This window comes from Saimiri boliviensis, chromosome 11, assembly GCF_048565385.1.
Source record: "Saimiri boliviensis isolate mSaiBol1 chromosome 11, mSaiBol1.pri, whole genome shotgun sequence".
Classification (NCBI taxonomy): Eukaryota; Metazoa; Chordata; class Mammalia; order Primates; family Cebidae; genus Saimiri; species Saimiri boliviensis.
Window position 1 is genome coordinate 7,496,382 of NC_133459.1, and position 18,433 is coordinate 7,514,814.

At 38.6% G+C, this 18,433-nt stretch overlaps 1 protein-coding gene across 10 annotated transcripts in view; it reads right to left on the minus strand.

Moving 5' to 3' along the window:
- RERE (arginine-glutamic acid dipeptide repeats) overlaps positions 1-18,433 on the minus strand; it is a 484,877-nt gene that overhangs the window by 266,160 nt on the left and 200,284 nt on the right. For 7 of the 10 annotated variants that reach the window (XM_074380011.1, XM_010338540.3, XM_010338542.3 and 4 more), the window contains exons 3-4: positions 10,481-10,551; positions 307-432 (exon numbers count right to left, since the gene is read on the minus strand). In XM_074380011.1, coding sequence (XP_074236112.1) covers positions 307-432; positions 10,481-10,551 — 197 coding nt within the window. Of the gene's footprint in view, positions 1-2; positions 433-10,480; positions 10,552-18,433 lie in introns of those variants that run through there. The other 3 variants (XM_074380013.1, XM_010338545.3, XM_074380012.1) reach the window with 3 other exon arrangements.

Genomic DNA, 18,433 nt, shown 5'->3' on the forward strand with positions numbered 1-18,433 from the left:
ACCCCCTTTTTTCCCCATTTCAGTTGCCAACATCCATACTCGCTGCTGATTGCCAGCTCCTGCTCCTTGCAGCAGCCCAGCATGCTCTCTCCCTTCCACCAAACCCCGCTAACTTCTGGAACTGTCCTAGAGGGGTAAGGCAAGTCCCGTATTTTGCTTCCTCTGTGCATGTACTTGTTACTCCTTTAAAAACACACATAATACAGCACATTTTAAAAGGGGCTCTGGGGAGGGAGGTAATATTCCTATTTTATACCCTATGGGATATAAAATACTGATAGCTTTTAAAAACGGGATTCTCCTTACCCCTACAGGCCCTCTCCCGGCTTCAGAAAGATGCTGTGGTGGCTGTGATGCCACCGGCAGAGAGCATGCTGGGGGGTCACACAAAGCAGGAGTTGGAGATCTGCAACAGGCCTGGGAGTTGTGGACCTAAAAAAGAAAACAGTTTTAAGTTAACGTGCCCAATGCCCCATCATGCCCTGGTTATTAGGGGCACGCAGCACACAAGTCAGTATCTGCAAAAACTCTTTAGCAGATGACCTCTGAAACCTCAGATAATTTGTGCTACCACTACAGTTAATCTTTTTGCATTAATCAAAGCGGTTTCCTTATTTCCGTGTGAACAAACATACGACCCTTCTGGCTCCACACTTTAATCCAGGTCCTGTCATAAAGCAGTATGGTGTGTGCCCCTCAAAATAACCAAGTTAAGATGTGAGATAGTGCCAAAGCACAGTTAACAGCAGCATGCTATGCTTACAATAAAAACAGAAATGCAATGATGTCAGATAAACGCAACCATAACATGAATCACAAGTGGACAAACTGAGCTTTCAGAAGAGTTTCTAATCACAGAAGCTAGAGGCATAAGATATGTACTTAATAAAGAAATTGGACATTTGGGTCGCCAAAGAAAGGCCCTGCCATTTTCTCAAAGTTCAAGTTTAACTGTGTAAAGCTAAAGGCAAAGTAAATAGACAAAGGCCCCAAAATAGAGGAAAAAATTCTAACAACATTCACATGAGTTAGAATTTTCTCAAAACGCCCACAAGATAAGTATAATGAACAAGCACAGAGCATAAAGTTCCAGAAAGGCATTACTTCTTTTTACAGGTAAAACTAGTTTAGTATGTATCACATGGCTTTTTAAAAATTAACTGAAAACATTTAAAACTAGGGGAAAAAAAGACTGTCAAGCAACTTCTGAAAGCTAGCACGGTCCTTCTAAGTATCAAAAAGGATACCTCACATAATAGTTCAAATATGTTCCTTTACAAATATTTTAGAGGGTACATAACATTTTTAAACCAATTTCATGTGGTTTCGAATGAACTAAAAAAATCCATAAAATTCTAATACTTATACAAGAAGCAGTCTTACAGTTGTCTAAAAATTACAGGTGAACAACCTTTTAACATTAAATCATTATTAGTGTGCCATGTTACATATAATTCCCTTTGAAAAGCAAAGAGTAACTGTCTAACAACTTTCTGTACACAAAGACTTTAATATATTTCATTAACTATTTTTGCAGGCCTCTTAAGCTTCCTCCACATACACATACAACAACTACCAGGAAAATAAGCTAATATTCAGAATGTTTTGTCATGATCATTTTCTTTTCCTTTTCTAAAGATTACCATCTAGAGTACATCCTGGGATCTACACAGTAAAATTTCTGTGCAGTTGGTCTCTGATTCTCATGGCCTCGGTGGTAATACAGCTGACACAGAGTTTCAGCAGCCACAACCTTCTCACCACACACCTTCTCCCTGCCACCACCAGCACTGCAAATTCCAAATTAAAAATTCAACCGTCCACTGGAATGTATAGCATATTCAATATTTTTTGCCAGAAGCATCCAAATAAAAATAGACTTCTGGTTAATCTCTTGCACTAGGAATACGACTGCCCAAACCACTCAAATCCTTACATTCAAATTAAGGGTTTTAAATCAAAAACACCTGGTAAAGCATTTCCAAACATTTTAGCATTATTTTAAACACGCAAATAGTTCAAGCATTGTTAAAACATTTGATGCATTTAAAAAAGGCATTTTTTTCAAAGCATGTCATTATTCGTACATATGAATGAGAAAATATTGATGGTGTATGTTTCTCTAATTTTTTCTGGTACTTCTAATAGGTTTTTCTTGGACCACTGAGTTGGTTCTTAATACGAGCATCCATATATACATACAAATTACATTATTTTCAGTTATAAAGAATTAAGTTTGAACAAGACTTTACCAATATTCTTGCACAGTGGATCGCTGCAAATATCAGACTGTCTCAACCTTTCTTAAGCTCCTTTACAATTAGAATACCTACGGTTTTCTGCATTGAAAAAAATTTCATATAGATAACAATTTTAGTAAACATTTTCAGAAATATATTTTATGAAAATACATAGAATTAAACAAAACTTTTTCAGTAGTTTCTTAGAGTTCCTTGACCCAAGTTAAATTAGAAGAAAATAAATTACCCAACCTCACAGTAATAAACACTAAAACTTAAAATCCCAAGTGGCCTAACCTGACTGTCAGCCATGAGTGAAGACAGACTGCTGGGAACCTCAGAAAATGGGGCCAATAAAATGCTGGATTATTTATTCCCAAAGCCTCATTTTGATTTCCATTTATGTGAACATTACTCTGTCCATTTAGAGGCTGACATCAGTATCATGCAAAAAGGATGTGGTGGTTCAAAAAACTTTCATCACTCCGTAAGCGCGGCGGGAGGGGAGCACAGATACACAACCTCCTCTGACTGTGACCACCAAACTCAGGGCTAAAGAATTCCATCCTGCTGGCTGTGGTGTAATCTCAGCACTTTGGGAGGCCAAAGTGGGTGAATCACGAGGTCAGAAGTTCCAGACCAGCCTGGCCAACACAGTGAAAGCCTATCTCTTCTAAAAATTCAAAAACTTAGCCAGGAGGCTAAATTAGGTGGTGGGAGCCTGTAATTCCAGCTAGTTGGAGGCTGAGGCAGGAGAATCGCTTGAACCTGGGAGGCAGAGATTGCAGTGAGCTGACATCACGCCATTGCACTCCAGCCTAAGCGACGAGTGAAATTCCATCTCAAAAAAAAAAAGCATTTCATCCTACCTATTGCCTCTTAAAGAATTAAATAAAATTAGAAATTTCAAATTTATATATGAAAAGGCCACTTAGTCCTTGCATATTATAGCTGGAAATACTTGATAATGAACTTTAAAGTTTTCACTTCATTATGCAGCACTGTATTACTAAGTGATACTGACCTTTTTATAGGGCACAAGCCAAGAAAGTAAAGAGAAGAAGGAGCTACAGAAAGAAATACTCAATTTTGCAGGCCTACCTTGAAGGACTGTCAGAAACAGAAACAACTGCTGTGTTGCACAGAAACAAATAATCATAGCGTAAGGCATTTTTCGTAACAGCTGGCCTTTTCTGGGATGTTCACATGTATACGAGGCCACCATTTATCTTTGTTGAAAGTCAGTCATATCGAAAACTGAAAACAATACAATGATGCCTAAAAAATGTTATGACTTTGGCTACATTCACTCAAATTCCTAAAGAAAACAAGAAACTGAATTTTCTTCAAGTATTTTAAAAGAAACAGAATTTCATGATTTCTATATATTATACACTGCAGGCTAACCAAAGGTGAGTGAGTAGACTTCTTTGGCTTAAGAGAAGGTTGATTTGTTGTTGATGTATGCACCGTGTAAAACAACTACTATTAAAAGTTTTTTTTTTTAACTTATTCAGTGAATGTATTCCACTTAAATGTTACTTCATTCAGTACTCAATAAATATTTACTGTGGACGTTATAGCCAGACAATGTGCTAAGCACACAATATGCATCAGTGAATAAAAAGCATAAACCTAAGGTACCCGCTAAACATCAGCATCACAATCCGTGTCATTCTATGGGGCACTGGACTCTTTGTAAGTTTGACCTTTCAATCTAAAAACAACCTAGTTGGCAAGTAGGAACTTTATGTCCCAACTTCACATGTAAAGAAAGTTAAGAGGGTTAAGTGTATTTCCCAAGGTCAGCAAAGATAGCAACTGATGGAAGGAGTATGTGAACTCAGACAACTTGATGTCGAAGTCCAAGCTCTGAATCTGTGAAATCTACTGTCCCTCATCTCAATTGCAGAATAACAGATCCTAAATTCTGAATTAGACATGTTCAAATTAAGTGGACTTCCCACCCACCTCCCACCAAAAACGGGCTCTAATACAAGATTTGCCTCCTATTAAACAGATGCCCGTTCCTTGAACGTCCATACACTACACCTGTGCTGAGTGTTAGTAGCCAAGCTGGGATTAAAGAACTGCATTACATAATGCATAAGTCTGATAATCAAGTCACTGCATGTACACATGAATGTGTGCACAGAGAGTGTGTGTAAGGAAGTCACTATGTGAGGGTATCTCCCACCATTATCTATGGTCCTAATAAGAAAAGAAGACATAATTACGTATCCTCAATAAGTTTTCATCACAAAAGAGGAGGAAATAGCTTCTTGCTACTTTTAATCCATTTTTAAGAAACTAAATTTGGTGGAGGGAGCACCATCTCAATGGCAAGTGGAACCTAAGGTGAAATTAATTTCTCTGCAGCCCTTCTTCGGTTGGAGTGTCAGGGAAGGCATGAATAAAGGGTGATGAGTAGCAAACAACTTATGAGTACAGACCAGGGATCAGACAGAAATTCCCAGTGTTTGTCCTCCAGCTGCTCACATTTGACAATGAAACAATGAGAGAGATATGGCTTTAAATGATTAATAACTTAGCCCCCACATTCACGGCAGCAATAGAAATGTGCGTTCTCCAAGGTAACTAGTAGTACACATCCTTAGCTATTCTACATTCAGAACTAGCACTTAGAAGGCATGCTGTTAGGAACACAAATGATACAGTAGTACTCTCATCCATGCAGAGCCGTAACAGTACATTGAGCCCAGCGAACCTTCACCTAGAAACACCTTAACATCCCTAATAACATATCCCCAACTCTAAGGAATCTCTGTATCAGGTTTTGTTTTTTGGTGTTTTTTTTTTTTTTGAGACGGAGTTTCGCTCTTGTTACCCAGGCTGGAGTGCAATGGCACGATCTCGGCTCACCGCAACCTCCGCCTCCTGGGCTCAGGCAATTCTCCTGCCTCAGCCTCCTAAGTAGCTGGGATTACAGGCACGCGCCACCACGCCCAGCTAGTTTTTTGTATTTTTAGTAGAAACAGGGTTTCACCATGTTGACCAGGATGGTCTCGATCTCTCGACCTCGTGATCCAACCGCCTCGGCCTCCCAAAGTGCTGGGATTACAGGCTTGAGCCACCGCGCCCGGCCTCTGTATCAGGTTTAACTTTAAGGACATTTTCCCCAGTTTTAACAAAACAGTTAAAAATGAATCAATGTTATTAACCCAAAACAGTACCTATAGCAGCTACATATACTACCCTAGAAACTCATTTGGTATAAGTCTATGTTAACTTTAGGAAACGAAAAAAAGCATGTTTTCCTCTACTATATGAATGGCAGCAATACAGGTATCCACATGGAATTTCCATGGAGAATATTACAGGAGTGAGTTTGATTATCATCGGTGAATAAAGAAAGGTACGAACTGCTACAAGGAACTCCTCAGTGTCACGCTCAATAAAAATTACTGTCTCAATGACCTTGTTAGCATTCTCAGACTCCACAAGTATTTCCAGATGGTGAATTATTTGTATTATACTTAATAACTGGGTTTCCATAAAAATATAATTCTATTGTTTTTTGTAAACACACAAAAGAAATCATTTCTTTTAGAACTAAAAGTGACTGTCCTTCTCCTTGTCAATCCTATTCAGAATGTTCTCCAAGGAAGACTGACAACCAGTAATGCCAGAAGTTGTCTGTCCACTTAGAATCTAAGATCACTGAGAAAATGAACAACATTTTACACTTCTTCAGTCCCCTTTAAGGTGCTGAGTTCAATAAAGAACACAAAGCAAGTATTCAGTAAATGCCTGTGGAAGACCCTGATTATAGCTCAAAACATTCCTATTTGCACTCTGTGATACAATGCTCCTGGATGATATTGACTCATTCAGAACAAAACTCTCAAAGCAACTAAGTCACATGGTGACCTATAAAAGCTATAGGAGGGCAGCAGAAGGGTTGGAGATGTTAATCTGACTCTTTCCATAGCAATTAATGAAGAGCTACTCAGAGGGAAGAGGATAGTCTAAGAATCCAGTGGGAAGAACATCCGCACAGTGGGACCCAGGAGAGCCCCGGAACAGGTGGCTGTGCACGCACCTCCCTTGGCAGTCTACTGCTCTGCTTTTCCTAGTTTCCTACCCTGCCTTGTGAGCTCGCCTATGCCAGCCCCAACCTTGCTCTTGTCATTAAGGTAATTCTTTTATTTTTAATTTTTACAGATTACATATAAAGGTAATTCTTGAATTATCTATTCGCGTTTCCTCTCTACTGACTGCCTCAGTCTCTCAAGTTTCTCAATTCAAATTGCAAAAACAAAATTTGACTCAATTAATCTTTTCATGCCAGGCCACAAGGATCACAGATTGTCATTCTGTATTATTATTCCTTCAAAAAGCTAAATAAAGATTTTTGCCAGCTATTTTACTATTTAGTTCAGAAATTTATGGTGCAAAGCCTCCTTTTTAATTAACGATACTTCTTTCTCTTGCTTCTAAGTACGCACTGTCCGTAATTCTACCCTGCCTCTTCTGTTCGCTTAAGCTCAGGCTTTTGACTACTTGTTCCATAGATACCTTGGTCAGTGCATTCAAACACAATCAGATCTCTCCATTTTTAATTAAGTCCAATCAAATGAATACTTCCTAAGAGAATGAAAGCTTCCTAATGGAATACATAATTCAGTACCTTTAAAACATCAGTTCAGTTAGGAGTTTAATTACTTGATACTACCCTGTGAAAGTGTGGGTTCGAAATAAACCTACCAGTGTAGGGATGGTAGTGTCCCTATGTGTTTTGATGTTAAAATATATATATATATATATATATATATATTTTATTTATTTATTTTTTTTTTTTTTTTTGAGACAGAGTCTTGCTCTGTCACCCAGGCTGGAATGCAGTGGTGTGATCTCGGCTCACCACAACATCCACCTCCTAGGTTCAAGCGATTCTCCTGCCTGAGTCTCCTGAGTAGCTGGAATTACAGGCACACACCATCACGCCCGGCCAATTTTGTATTTTTAGTAGAGAAGGGGTTTCACCATGTTGGTCAGGCTGACCTCGTAATCTGCCTGCCTCAGCCTCCCAAACTGCTAGGATTACAGGTGTGAGCCACCCCCCCACGCCCCGGCCAATGGTTAAATATTAATAAAGCAGAAACCATGGATCCTATCCCCATAGGCAAAATAACCACAACCTATCATCCATACTCAGACATTTCTGAGAGTGAAAGGGGAGGCTGTTTAATAAATACTTTAGCAAGACAACAGACAGGGATTAGAACATAGAGGCAGCTGTGTTCTGTTCTACACCTCAGACTTGGATTCTAATGGAATACAGCAGCAGAGCCTAGAAGACAACCCAGGTCCCCACATAAAATACAAAGACCCTTCTCTTTATCTCATGTAGAACTCTTTCATGAAATGTGACCCTAGGCCCTCAGTTCAATAAACTGTCATTATTCTAGTCTCCTCCCCACTTCATGCCTTATTAGCTTTTGTTGTCTTTAACATCGTAATCATATCAAAAAGGACATTCATCCAGTTATTTTTACAGTCCCCAAACATACTTTATACTCGAAATTTCACCATGGCCAAAGGATTCTCATTTATAATATAAATAATGAAATGTATCTCTCAGTTACAATCCCAAATCAACTTTTTATTTTATGATTGTTTAAAAAATACCTAATCACTCAACATTTCAAAGCTAGCCATGTTATTTGCTGTGAGCAAAACCAAATTCAATTTCTTCTTCTTTTTAAAATCTTGCAGAGAAACAAAGCTTATTTCCTTTTGCTCATCTTTTTCCCTTACAGCTTCAGTAAATTGAGGGAGAAAAAAAATCTTGATTATTTTCATCTATTTGATTATCTTTTAATAAGTATAGAGAAGCAAGAAAGTGGAAATAACTATACTTATTCCAAGAGCAAATATTTCATCATCTGTTATTCTTATCTAACTGTGAAGATGTGCTGAATACAGAACCTCAAACAAAAACATAAGAAATGGCAGTGTATGATTTAGAAAAAGGTATCTAAACATACCGCACCCTATTTCCCACATTGTTTTTGTAGACAGTTTTAATGTGTTGTATTAGACCAATACTGACAACAGAAGCTTCCACTTTTATTGCTGTTAATACCCTGAGCAATTACTGTAACTCAGCAGGAACTCGGCCCAGAACAGCAACTATCACATTGTAATCAGCAATTCATAAGAGATGCTGCTCAAACATGAAGGCACCTGCTAATGTGCAAAAACCATACAAAGGGGCCTCAAGATCCAATAGGTAAAATAAAAATATTTGTACTTTTATTTCACAGCTATTTTTATTGGTGCACTGACTGGTTTAGTAAAAATTACACACAAAGAAAACGGGCAGGAAAAGGGCAGTAGCAGCAGCCACTACTAAAACAAAACTCTTCAGGAATAAGGATACACCCGTATTTCAGGTGTCAGTACTATACCTGTATTATAAAAAACTTAGGAAGGAAAGATATAATAGCAAAGATCTCTAAAAATGTTTTTTTAAAATTCACATTGACATAAAAACAGAAAGCATTTGATTTACAAGATTAAACTGCAAGGCCACCTTGCAAAGCAACTCGGAAAGTTAAAAGCTGCCCAACAAGAATAGATAAATCTTAGAATTAAATGGCACATTTGACTTTGTCTTAAACCCGTAAGCATGCAGTAACTTATGCAATAACTTTTTAACAAAGAAAAATAAATGACACATGACTTTTTTACTGAATATACTAAATGTGGTATTTGGGTTATTAAAAATGATTAAAAAATAAAGGAGATGCAGAGAAAGATCTTTTCAAATTATATTTCTTTAGACTGAAATATCACATCCAACAACATATCTCAGAACACAAATATTGTCAAATTACAAAGGGTGGTGGAAATAGGAGCAGTCACAGATGCTGATACACATCTCTATAAAGCTAAGGAATTAGGAATACTCCACACCTAAAAGTACAGACAGTGGTTCACAATCTTCAAAGTACTAGGATCCCTTGTAAGATCAAAATATTTTAAAAGACTCCCTAATGATACTACTTCAGTAGTATTTCAAATTCCAATTGTTTGAGGAAAATGCCTAACAAATAGTGGTTCTTGCCAGGCACAGTAGCTTACACTTGTAATCCCAGCACTTTGGGAGGCCAAAGCAGGCAAATCACTTGAGGTCAGAAGTTGGAGACCAGCCTGGCCTACATGGTGAAATCCCATCTTTACTAAAAACAAAAAATAAATAAAAAATAAAAAATTAGCCAGTCATGGTGGCATGCACCTGTAATCCCAGCTACTCAGGAGGCTGTGGCAGAAGAATCACTTGTTCTCAGAAAGTGGAGGCTGCAGTGAGCCAAGACTGAGCCACTGCACTCCAGCCTGGGCGACAGAGTGAGACTGTCTCAAACAACAACAACAACAACAACAACAACAAAATAGTGGTTCTTAACTGTGTATTGGTCTTAAATAAGTGAATTTTTAAAAATCATAAAAGCATACTGAAACAGGCTAAAAAATCATTGTCCAGACATGTATGAGATCAATTTATTTATATAAAGCCTAGAATGTTTATTTGCAGACCTCTGACAAATCTCTGCAAACATCCAGGGATCCAGAGCCTACAGTGTGGGAACCACTGTTCTAAAAAAAGAGATTTCATAATGGGCAACACCAATACGTATATATTCAGGAGGAGTTTTTAATGAGAAAGTACACTAGCTATGTTCTCATTTCTGCAGCACATGCACTAAAACTGGAAAAAAAGTTTAGCATGCCCACACCAGACTTCTCGCAACCTCTACCCTGGGAAACTCCCACAACAATTCAACATAGGCTCCACAGCAGCTGAAATACTGAAGGAAGTGACAGGTTTCCACTGGAAACTATTATCTGACCTGTTTATATTATTTTCCCTACTCATCAATTACTTTACTTCAGGCTCTTAACAAGGCTGAGAAGAAACAAACTACCTCAGGAATTCAAGGGAATCTCTGAAATTGTCAAAACAGTTACTAAAGGGATAAAAACTTCAGAAATGCTGTTTACAATATGAGCGTTATGACAGTAAGAGTGAGAAAGCTGAAAAGATGGAACTAGTAACCCTCATTTTAGTGCTACTGCCATGAGGTAGTTAGCACTCAAAAGGTGATCTGGTAACCACGTCAACAGCGATGGAGTAACAATCAGAAGAGATAGCCAATGGAACTGGAAAAAGAGAGAATACAGAGCAGAGTGAATAGCACATTAAAAACGCTTACCAGTTTGAAGTCTTGAATGCTACAGATGAAATACGGTGTGTTTGGCCTCCGACTCTCGATATACACACAGTCTTTAAAAGAAAAAGAAATTTTAAAACAATGGCATTTACCTTTAAGGAAACAAAGGCAGGGCCCATAAAGCCACTGCATAAATATATAAATCACAAGGCACATATCTTTATTGTAACTTTTTCTAAGAGATGCTATTAAATTGCTAATAACTTTAGGTTAAAGGAAAACATTCATTCGGTTCTTTCTGAATATATTTCTACTGATGTAAAGAACTGATGAAGCCTAAATTATTTTCTTCAGAGTCCCTGAAGAAAAGGGGAAGGAATCCATGGGATTATCCATATTCGGATGAAGACATTTAGATAAAAGAAACTGCCTGCTCAAGATCACACATCAAGATGAAATCCTGAGTATCTTATTCAGATAGATGCTCCTATTCCTTCAAAAAAGAGAAATGGCTTTGCCAAGTGCTATTATATTTGTAATAAATATTTTGTGGGGAAATAAATGAAATACACAAAGATGACTAGTTTGCACATGCTAATACAATGACCTTTTCAACTAACCAAAAAAGAGAAAGAAAACTAATCTAATCTCTTATAGACAATTTGCTATTACATTGTACCCTAAACACATTTTATTTTCTAATTGTAAACAAAAGCAATGTTACTAATCAGAGATGGAATAAAGCAAACCAAATTACATTTTCTTCAGGGAAGAAGAATGCTTTCTTAAATCACATTTGACATGGCAGTGGTTGGATTATAATTTTTGATGCTTTCAATGACTGGAGTGTAAAGGGTTTTTTTTGTTTTGTTTTGTTTTGTTTTGTTTTGTTTTTTGGCTTGTCTCCAAACTCCTGGGCTCAAGCAATCCTCCCACTTCAGCCTCCCAAAGTGTTAGAATTACAAGCACTCAGCACCATGCTTGGCCAAGGTTGCTTTTTAAAATGGCACGTTAAGACATTTAAACAAAAAGCAATGATTTTAAAGAAAGCAGTGGCTACAGAGAGAGGTAACCTCCTCCAACCCCCATATCACAACCTGAGATAATCATAAAGCTTAGCACAGGAAAGTCTACATATTATTTATTGAGAAGCAAAGACACAGTCAGTCAAATCCAGGAAGAGTGGCCTTAATGTCTCATTCATCCACTCATTTATTTTGAATAGGCAAGGCCTCACTATGTTGCCCAGGTTAGTCTCAAACTCTTGGGCCCAAGCTGTTCTCCTGCCTGGGCCTCCCAAAGTGCTGTGATTACATGTGTTAAGCCACCATGCCCAGCTCACAATGCCACTCATTTTGTACTTCCTCTTGACCCTTCAGAAAGGGTGTTTCTTAGAATAATTCAGGTGCTTGACAATGCAGGCAAATTCCTCCACTGCCTCATGTGTCTTATGTGTTAAGAGCCAAGAAAAAGCACAGAAGTGGCAATGGGAGTCATCACAAGCCCTAGCAGCCTCACTAAGACGATTATGAAGAAAGTCCTCACAAAGGAGTACATTCCAAGAAACTTTCTGCAGAACATCAGGATCTTTGCACCTACCCAAAAGACACTCTAGAAAAAGAAGATATCTATCTCTATCTCAATGCCAACTATTCAGACATTCGGAATTCCCCAACTGGTTTCTCTACTCAAAGGTGGACTCAACAGAGATTTAATCCCTGAATCCACGTAAAACAGTCACTGAATCCATGTAAAACAGTCACTGAATCCATGTAGAATCCCTGAATCCACGTAAAACAAGATAGGGAAAGCTCAGTCAACAGTTCATTTCTGCTGACTGAGCTTTCCCTATCTTGTTTCAGGGTCCCAGATGCTGAATAACTCTGCTTCAGCATTTAGGCAACATCAACTTAACAAGCTAATCATCTTAAGGGACAAGCAAGAGAATTCTTCCCACCCCAGCAGATCATTCTTTCATACTCCTACCTTGGTATTCAAGTAAAAACTGAAGAAACTCAATTCCCTAAATAAAAACTGTAGCTCCAAATCACACAATTTTGGAACAACCCAAAGTTCTTAGTTTCCTGTGTTTCAGTCCCTGTTGTACCTACTGTCAGCATTTCAAATTTCTAGTTATCAATTATTCATTCATCTTACTCAACTCAATATGCCTCTCCTTTCTGTCGCTTTCTATACACTATATTTCATGACCTTAACACCATCACAGTCTAGCTACTGACAGAGCGGGAGCATCGCTATCTTGGACAAGCACCGTCATTTTAAAGTACCCCCTGATCAAAAACTGCCTAAATACAACCCAAAGGGCATCAGCCTAATGGCTAATGTTATCATGACCATAAACCACAAGTGACATCTTTGATCAGAAACACTCCAACTCTAAGATAAACCCCTCTCCCCCCAGAGACATTCCAGCCCAGAGATAACCTCCCCTCTGGCTGGTGAGATGTCAGCCCCAACACATTCCAACCCCACAATAAACTTCTCCACAAAGAAACATTCTAGCCTGTGATAAGCTCTCTCGACCTAAACCCTTAAATACTCTCAGTCTACAAGAGAGAGTGCTCCTGACCAAAATCCACCAGAAGCCCCTCTCAGGTTTATTCTCCAAAATGAACCGTTTTTAACTGTTGGGTGCTTTTAGCATTTCTTTCCTCATTCTTTAATTTTACAGCTACTATTCACTGGCTTCAGAACTAATAAGCCCCTTTCTTTCTTTTTTTTTTTTGAGATGGAGTCTTGCTCTGTCGCCAGGCTGGAGTGCAGTGGTGCTATCTCCGCTCACTGCAACCTCTGCCTCGCAGGTTCAAGCCATTCTCCTGCCTCAGCCTCCCAAGTAGCTGGGATTACAGGCACGCCACCATGCCTGGCTAATTTTTGTATTTTTAATACAGACAGGGTTTCACCATGTTGAGCAGGATAATCTCTATCTCTTGACCTCATGATCCACCCGCCTCCACCTCCCAAAGTGCTGGGATTACAGGCGTCAGCCACCACACCCAGCCTCACAGGTCTCTTTCTAATTAATTACTTCTACTTTAAGGCCCAAGTGACAAAAAAACTTGCTGCATTCAACAGTCTGGTCTCATTCCACAGGCCACCTTTCCCTAGGCTGCATTTACTACAAGAAATCCCAACTCTACTCCGAGTCTGTGCAAAACTCTTTCTTCTTTCCTTCTACCAATCCCTAATCACACCAACCTTAGAATTAGTTATTAGTTCCATATGCACTAACTTCTCATGGCTCCTCTATAACAAAATGGCAACATCTCCCTTCTTTTACATAACATTAGCAATTTATACTCCTTGTCTGTTATTTGGCAGTCACGTGGTCTGCACTGTCCACTATCAATTACTATCAATCTTGGAAGCTCAGAGAAATGTACTCAAGTCTACCTTCCCTGTACTCACCAAGGACTAAAGTCTGCCATTTGTGTAGGGGTTTAAAAAAATAATAATAAAGCCAAAGCAGGTGGATCACCTGAGGTCAGGAGTTCAAGACCAGCCTGGCCAATATGGTGAAACCCCATATCCACTAAAAATACAAAAATTGGCCAGGCATGGTGGTGCACACCTGTAATCACAGCTACTCGGCAAGTCAAGGCAGGAGGATCGCTTGAACCCAGGAGGCAGAGGTTGCAGTGAGCTGAGATCATACCACTGTACTCCAGCCTCGGGGACAGAATGAGACCGTCTCAAGAAAAAAAAAAAAACTGAAATAAATGGGAGGTGCTTAGAAAGCAAAGACTATGTACTATGTTTTTATTTTTACACAAAGAAAAGCTTTTTAATATATACTTTAAATAATCTATAGGATCATTATTACTACACAGCATCTTACTCTGAGACATAAAGCTAACTCATGCATAAAAAAAGCTTTCCAGAAGAAGGAAAGAGAACCTATGTTCTTTCATTTCAAATGCCAAAGTTCCATTCAGGAAAAGGATTGCCTGTAAATACACTAGGATATAGCTCTGTTAAAGAAGGAAGGAAAGGAACATGCTGGTATGTCACGGGCAGCCAAGGACATCTGTTTGCTTAAACACTTCTCAGCAGTTAGACTGGAGCTGCCTCACACACCTGGCCTGAGAAACGCTGCCATGAGGGATAAGTGTGAGAGAGATCCTCAACCAAACATATGGAACACTATTACTGATTATTACATTAAAAGTCACCTCTTTTTGTTTAAAAAGCTACCATGGTAACTCAAACTGATTCAAAGCTGTGAATTCATATCAGACAGTCCAATATACAAGGCTAATAATCTGTAAAATGGGTGACTGCATCAAGTGATCTCTATTAGTACTTTAAAATGCACATATGAAAAAGTTAGATAAGCTCACTGCAAAATTAAGTGACAAAATTTAAAGAGTTTGTACAGCTGGAGAATAGAAATTAAAAAAAAAACAGACTCTACATACATAGTCGTAAAACACAGAATGGCTAAGATAGGGTAAAATAAGAACTAAAAATGGTTCATACTATGTAAAACTTGCCATAGGAATGGGGAAAAAATACATTGCTTTGACCTGATTTGCCTAAGTCAGTTTTAAAATCAAAGCACAACAAATTATTGTAGAGTCAACCTTTTCTTTATAACCCTCTGACAAATATTAAGATGACCCAACAAAAAATAAACATAATTGGCTGGGTATGGTGGCTCTTATCTGTAATCCCAGCACTTTGGAAGGCTGAGGTAGGCAGATCATGAGGCCAGGAGATCAAGATCATCCTGGTTAACACTGCAAAACTCCATCTCTACTAAAAATACAAAACTTAGCTGGGCGTGGTGGCACATGCCTGTAGTCCCAGCTACTCGGGAGTCTAAGGCAGGAGAATCCCTTGAACCTGGGAGGCAGAGGCTGCAGTGAGCCCAGATCACACCACTGCAGCCTGGGTGACAAAGTGAGACTCAATCTCAAAAAAAAAAAAAAAGTTTAGAATTCAAGTCTCACAGAAAAAAATTCTACTTTATATTACTCTTAAAAATATTCAAAACAAGGTTCAATTAAAGCCAAATTCTCGTACAAGAAGTATTCTCCTTGGCTCATTAATCAAGCAGCTATTTAAGAAACTAATTTATATAAATGTTTAATAGTTAGTACAAAAATAAAGTGGCTTATTTGAAAAAGGAAAGATAAGAACGTTAAGTCAGGAGCAATGTTAAAATCTCAGTTGGAATATATGCCCAGTAATCTTTTAAAGCCAAAATGATTTGGCAAGATTTTTGTGCAATTTCTGAGTGCATAGGTTTGCTGAAGCTGGTTATAAAATTGATTTTAGTCAGCAGGATCAGTGATTCTCAACCTGAAAATCTCCCCTGACACACAAGCACTGCAGATACTTATTTAAAAATAATAATAACAAAAACAGCAAAGCGCTTCTGTATTAGAAAGCTAGCAGTTCTGAAAGAACTGTGCAAAGCTGATGCAATCCATTAAATGCATAATGCACATCTTCAGAATCACCCATATGAAAACACGTATTTACCAGAACTGAGCAAATGGTTGCTGCGGGGCAAGTTTTTTGTTTTTTGTTTTTAATCTTAAAATCAGCATGCCTGTAATGGGCCAGAAAAATGAGTGAGGCTATTACCATTGATACCAATTATTCCAAATAACACATGAAAACTAATGTGTCTTTACTAGGGATATCTAGAAATGAAACCATGATTCTAGGTTGAGACTTACTCTTTCTAACATCTAACCTCTGCCTGGGAATGGATCACATGATTAAGTGACCTCAAATCCTTGTGATCAGGGAGCAACAAAATCCTAATCTGGGCAATGATACTGAACAGAGGTATTTCTGGCCGTTTCTCACAACCTCAACATAGCTTCATGTCCAAGGATCTACTGTGCCATCTGTAAACAACCGAGCATTTGCTAAGCTGGAGAAGGAAGTCAGCCAAACGTGAAGGCAGATTCTCAAAGCAAAGAAGACCCTCTCTGCTTTTTCAACCCTCAGCAAATCAGCAGGTTTATGTAAATAGAGCAAAAGAAGGGTCCTCTCAAGGGTAAAAAAAAAATCACAGCCTGAGGCATTAGGCAGTTTGTCATTATGAAACACAAAGAACCTGTCAGCATCTTTCCTAACAGCCTCCTACAGAGCAGAGTGGACACTTACTTCACCCACTAATTTAGCAAGCAGTGCTGTACACACCAGCATTAAAGCTATGGTCACAACATATACAGGCAATGCTCAGCCACTGCTCCATCTCATAAAGTAATTTTCCTTTCTATCAATGTGTTTCCGCCTATTAATCTTCAAAATATTTTCTCATCCCTTTGCAAAGCACGACAGTGCCATTCTAATATAATTTACAATAGAAAACCCTATTGTAAAAAGCACGCATCAACAAAGACTTCCTCACAAAGAGATTTCTCAGAGACCAAGCTGGGTGGCACAGCGGTGAATATGGGCAGTTGACTCTCCCGCTCTTCTGCTTTCATTTCTCCCCTACATGACTCCTCCACCCTCAATGCTTGGAGGTACCAGTCAATGAGGTCCAGTATATTAGGCTAACACCGCAGAATATAAAGTCCACAAGTATCAATACTTAAAACAGATGTCCCAGTTTCTAAAACACACAAGTGTGTATATGTTCTCTGCATGTGCATTCTGGAAACAATAATGAAATCCTGGTACCCAAATTCCAATTTGTTCCTGGCATACGGCATGTCCGCCAACAAACCCTCCCATTTCTAGGCTCCCAAACCATAAAACAGCCAAACCCATTACCATTCCTCAACTCTGTAAACAATGCACTGTGTTCTTTGTAAACACTCAAAAATTGTATGAGGAACAAAAAGAATGAAGATAAGATAAACAGTGAGAGAGAGAGAGGAGAGAAAGAGAGAGAAAGAGAGAGAAAGAGAGAGAAGAGAGAGAGAGAGAGAGAGAGAGAGAGAGAGAGAATCGAGATCCTAGCAAGAAAGTTGCTATGCTTTATTAATATGAACAAAACAAATGCCGTCTTCTAATACTTCTTTAGGAAAAAACTCAATTGGCAGGTAACCTGCTTTGGTTTTCCACCAGAATCTTTTGCTGTGAGGGGTACTGATATTGTCTGTAACACTGGAGAATTGAAAAGCAAAAAGGACTGCTGCTCGGGAAGCTGAGGTGAGAGCATCTCTGGAGCTCTGGAGTTCAAAGATGCAGTGAGCTATGATCCAGCCACTGTACTCAACCTAGGTGACAGAGTAAGACCCTGTCATTCATACATACATATGTACATGCGCACACATATACACACAGGGAAAAGGAAATAAAAATTGGGAAAACTGCACCTCAATAAATGAAACTTTCCCAGTTCGTATCCTTACTCTATCAACTGTCACCAGAATCAGATTCATCATCTTAAAGATTCTAAACTTAGTGGAAAAAGATCTCAGATAACACATATCTTTATTTCCTCTTTGTAAAACATCATAATAATTAAATTCCATGTATTGAAATGTCTGTAGATTCCCAAGTAGTGCTCAGAGCCTACATGGGCTTTTGTCTGAACGCAGAACACTAAATACTTCTAGCAAACATTTATCTGTCTTTATCCTCATTGCTAACAAGGAAAGTTAAATTATGAGAAAAAACAAGTTGAGAGGAACAGGTCATAATAAACTAAAAGGGATTTTGTTGAAAATTCCTACATTTCTCTTTTCTCCTTTAGAAGTCAGGAAATCTCCCAATGTATTGATAACTTAAAAACTGATCTCAGATAATTATCTTACCAACTTTAAAAAATAATGCTGGGCAGGCGTGATGGCACATGCCTGCAATTCCAGCACTTTGAGAGGCTGAAGCAGAGTTGCCTGTGCCCTAGAGTTCAAGGTTACAATGAACGACGATCATATCACCCATACATTCTAGCCTGGGAGACAGCATAAAACCTTGTCTCTTAAAAATAAAAATAAAAGTTATGTGGATGTTTTGGAGTAACCGCTGCAGCATGACCCCCACCCCCACTTCCCAAATCAG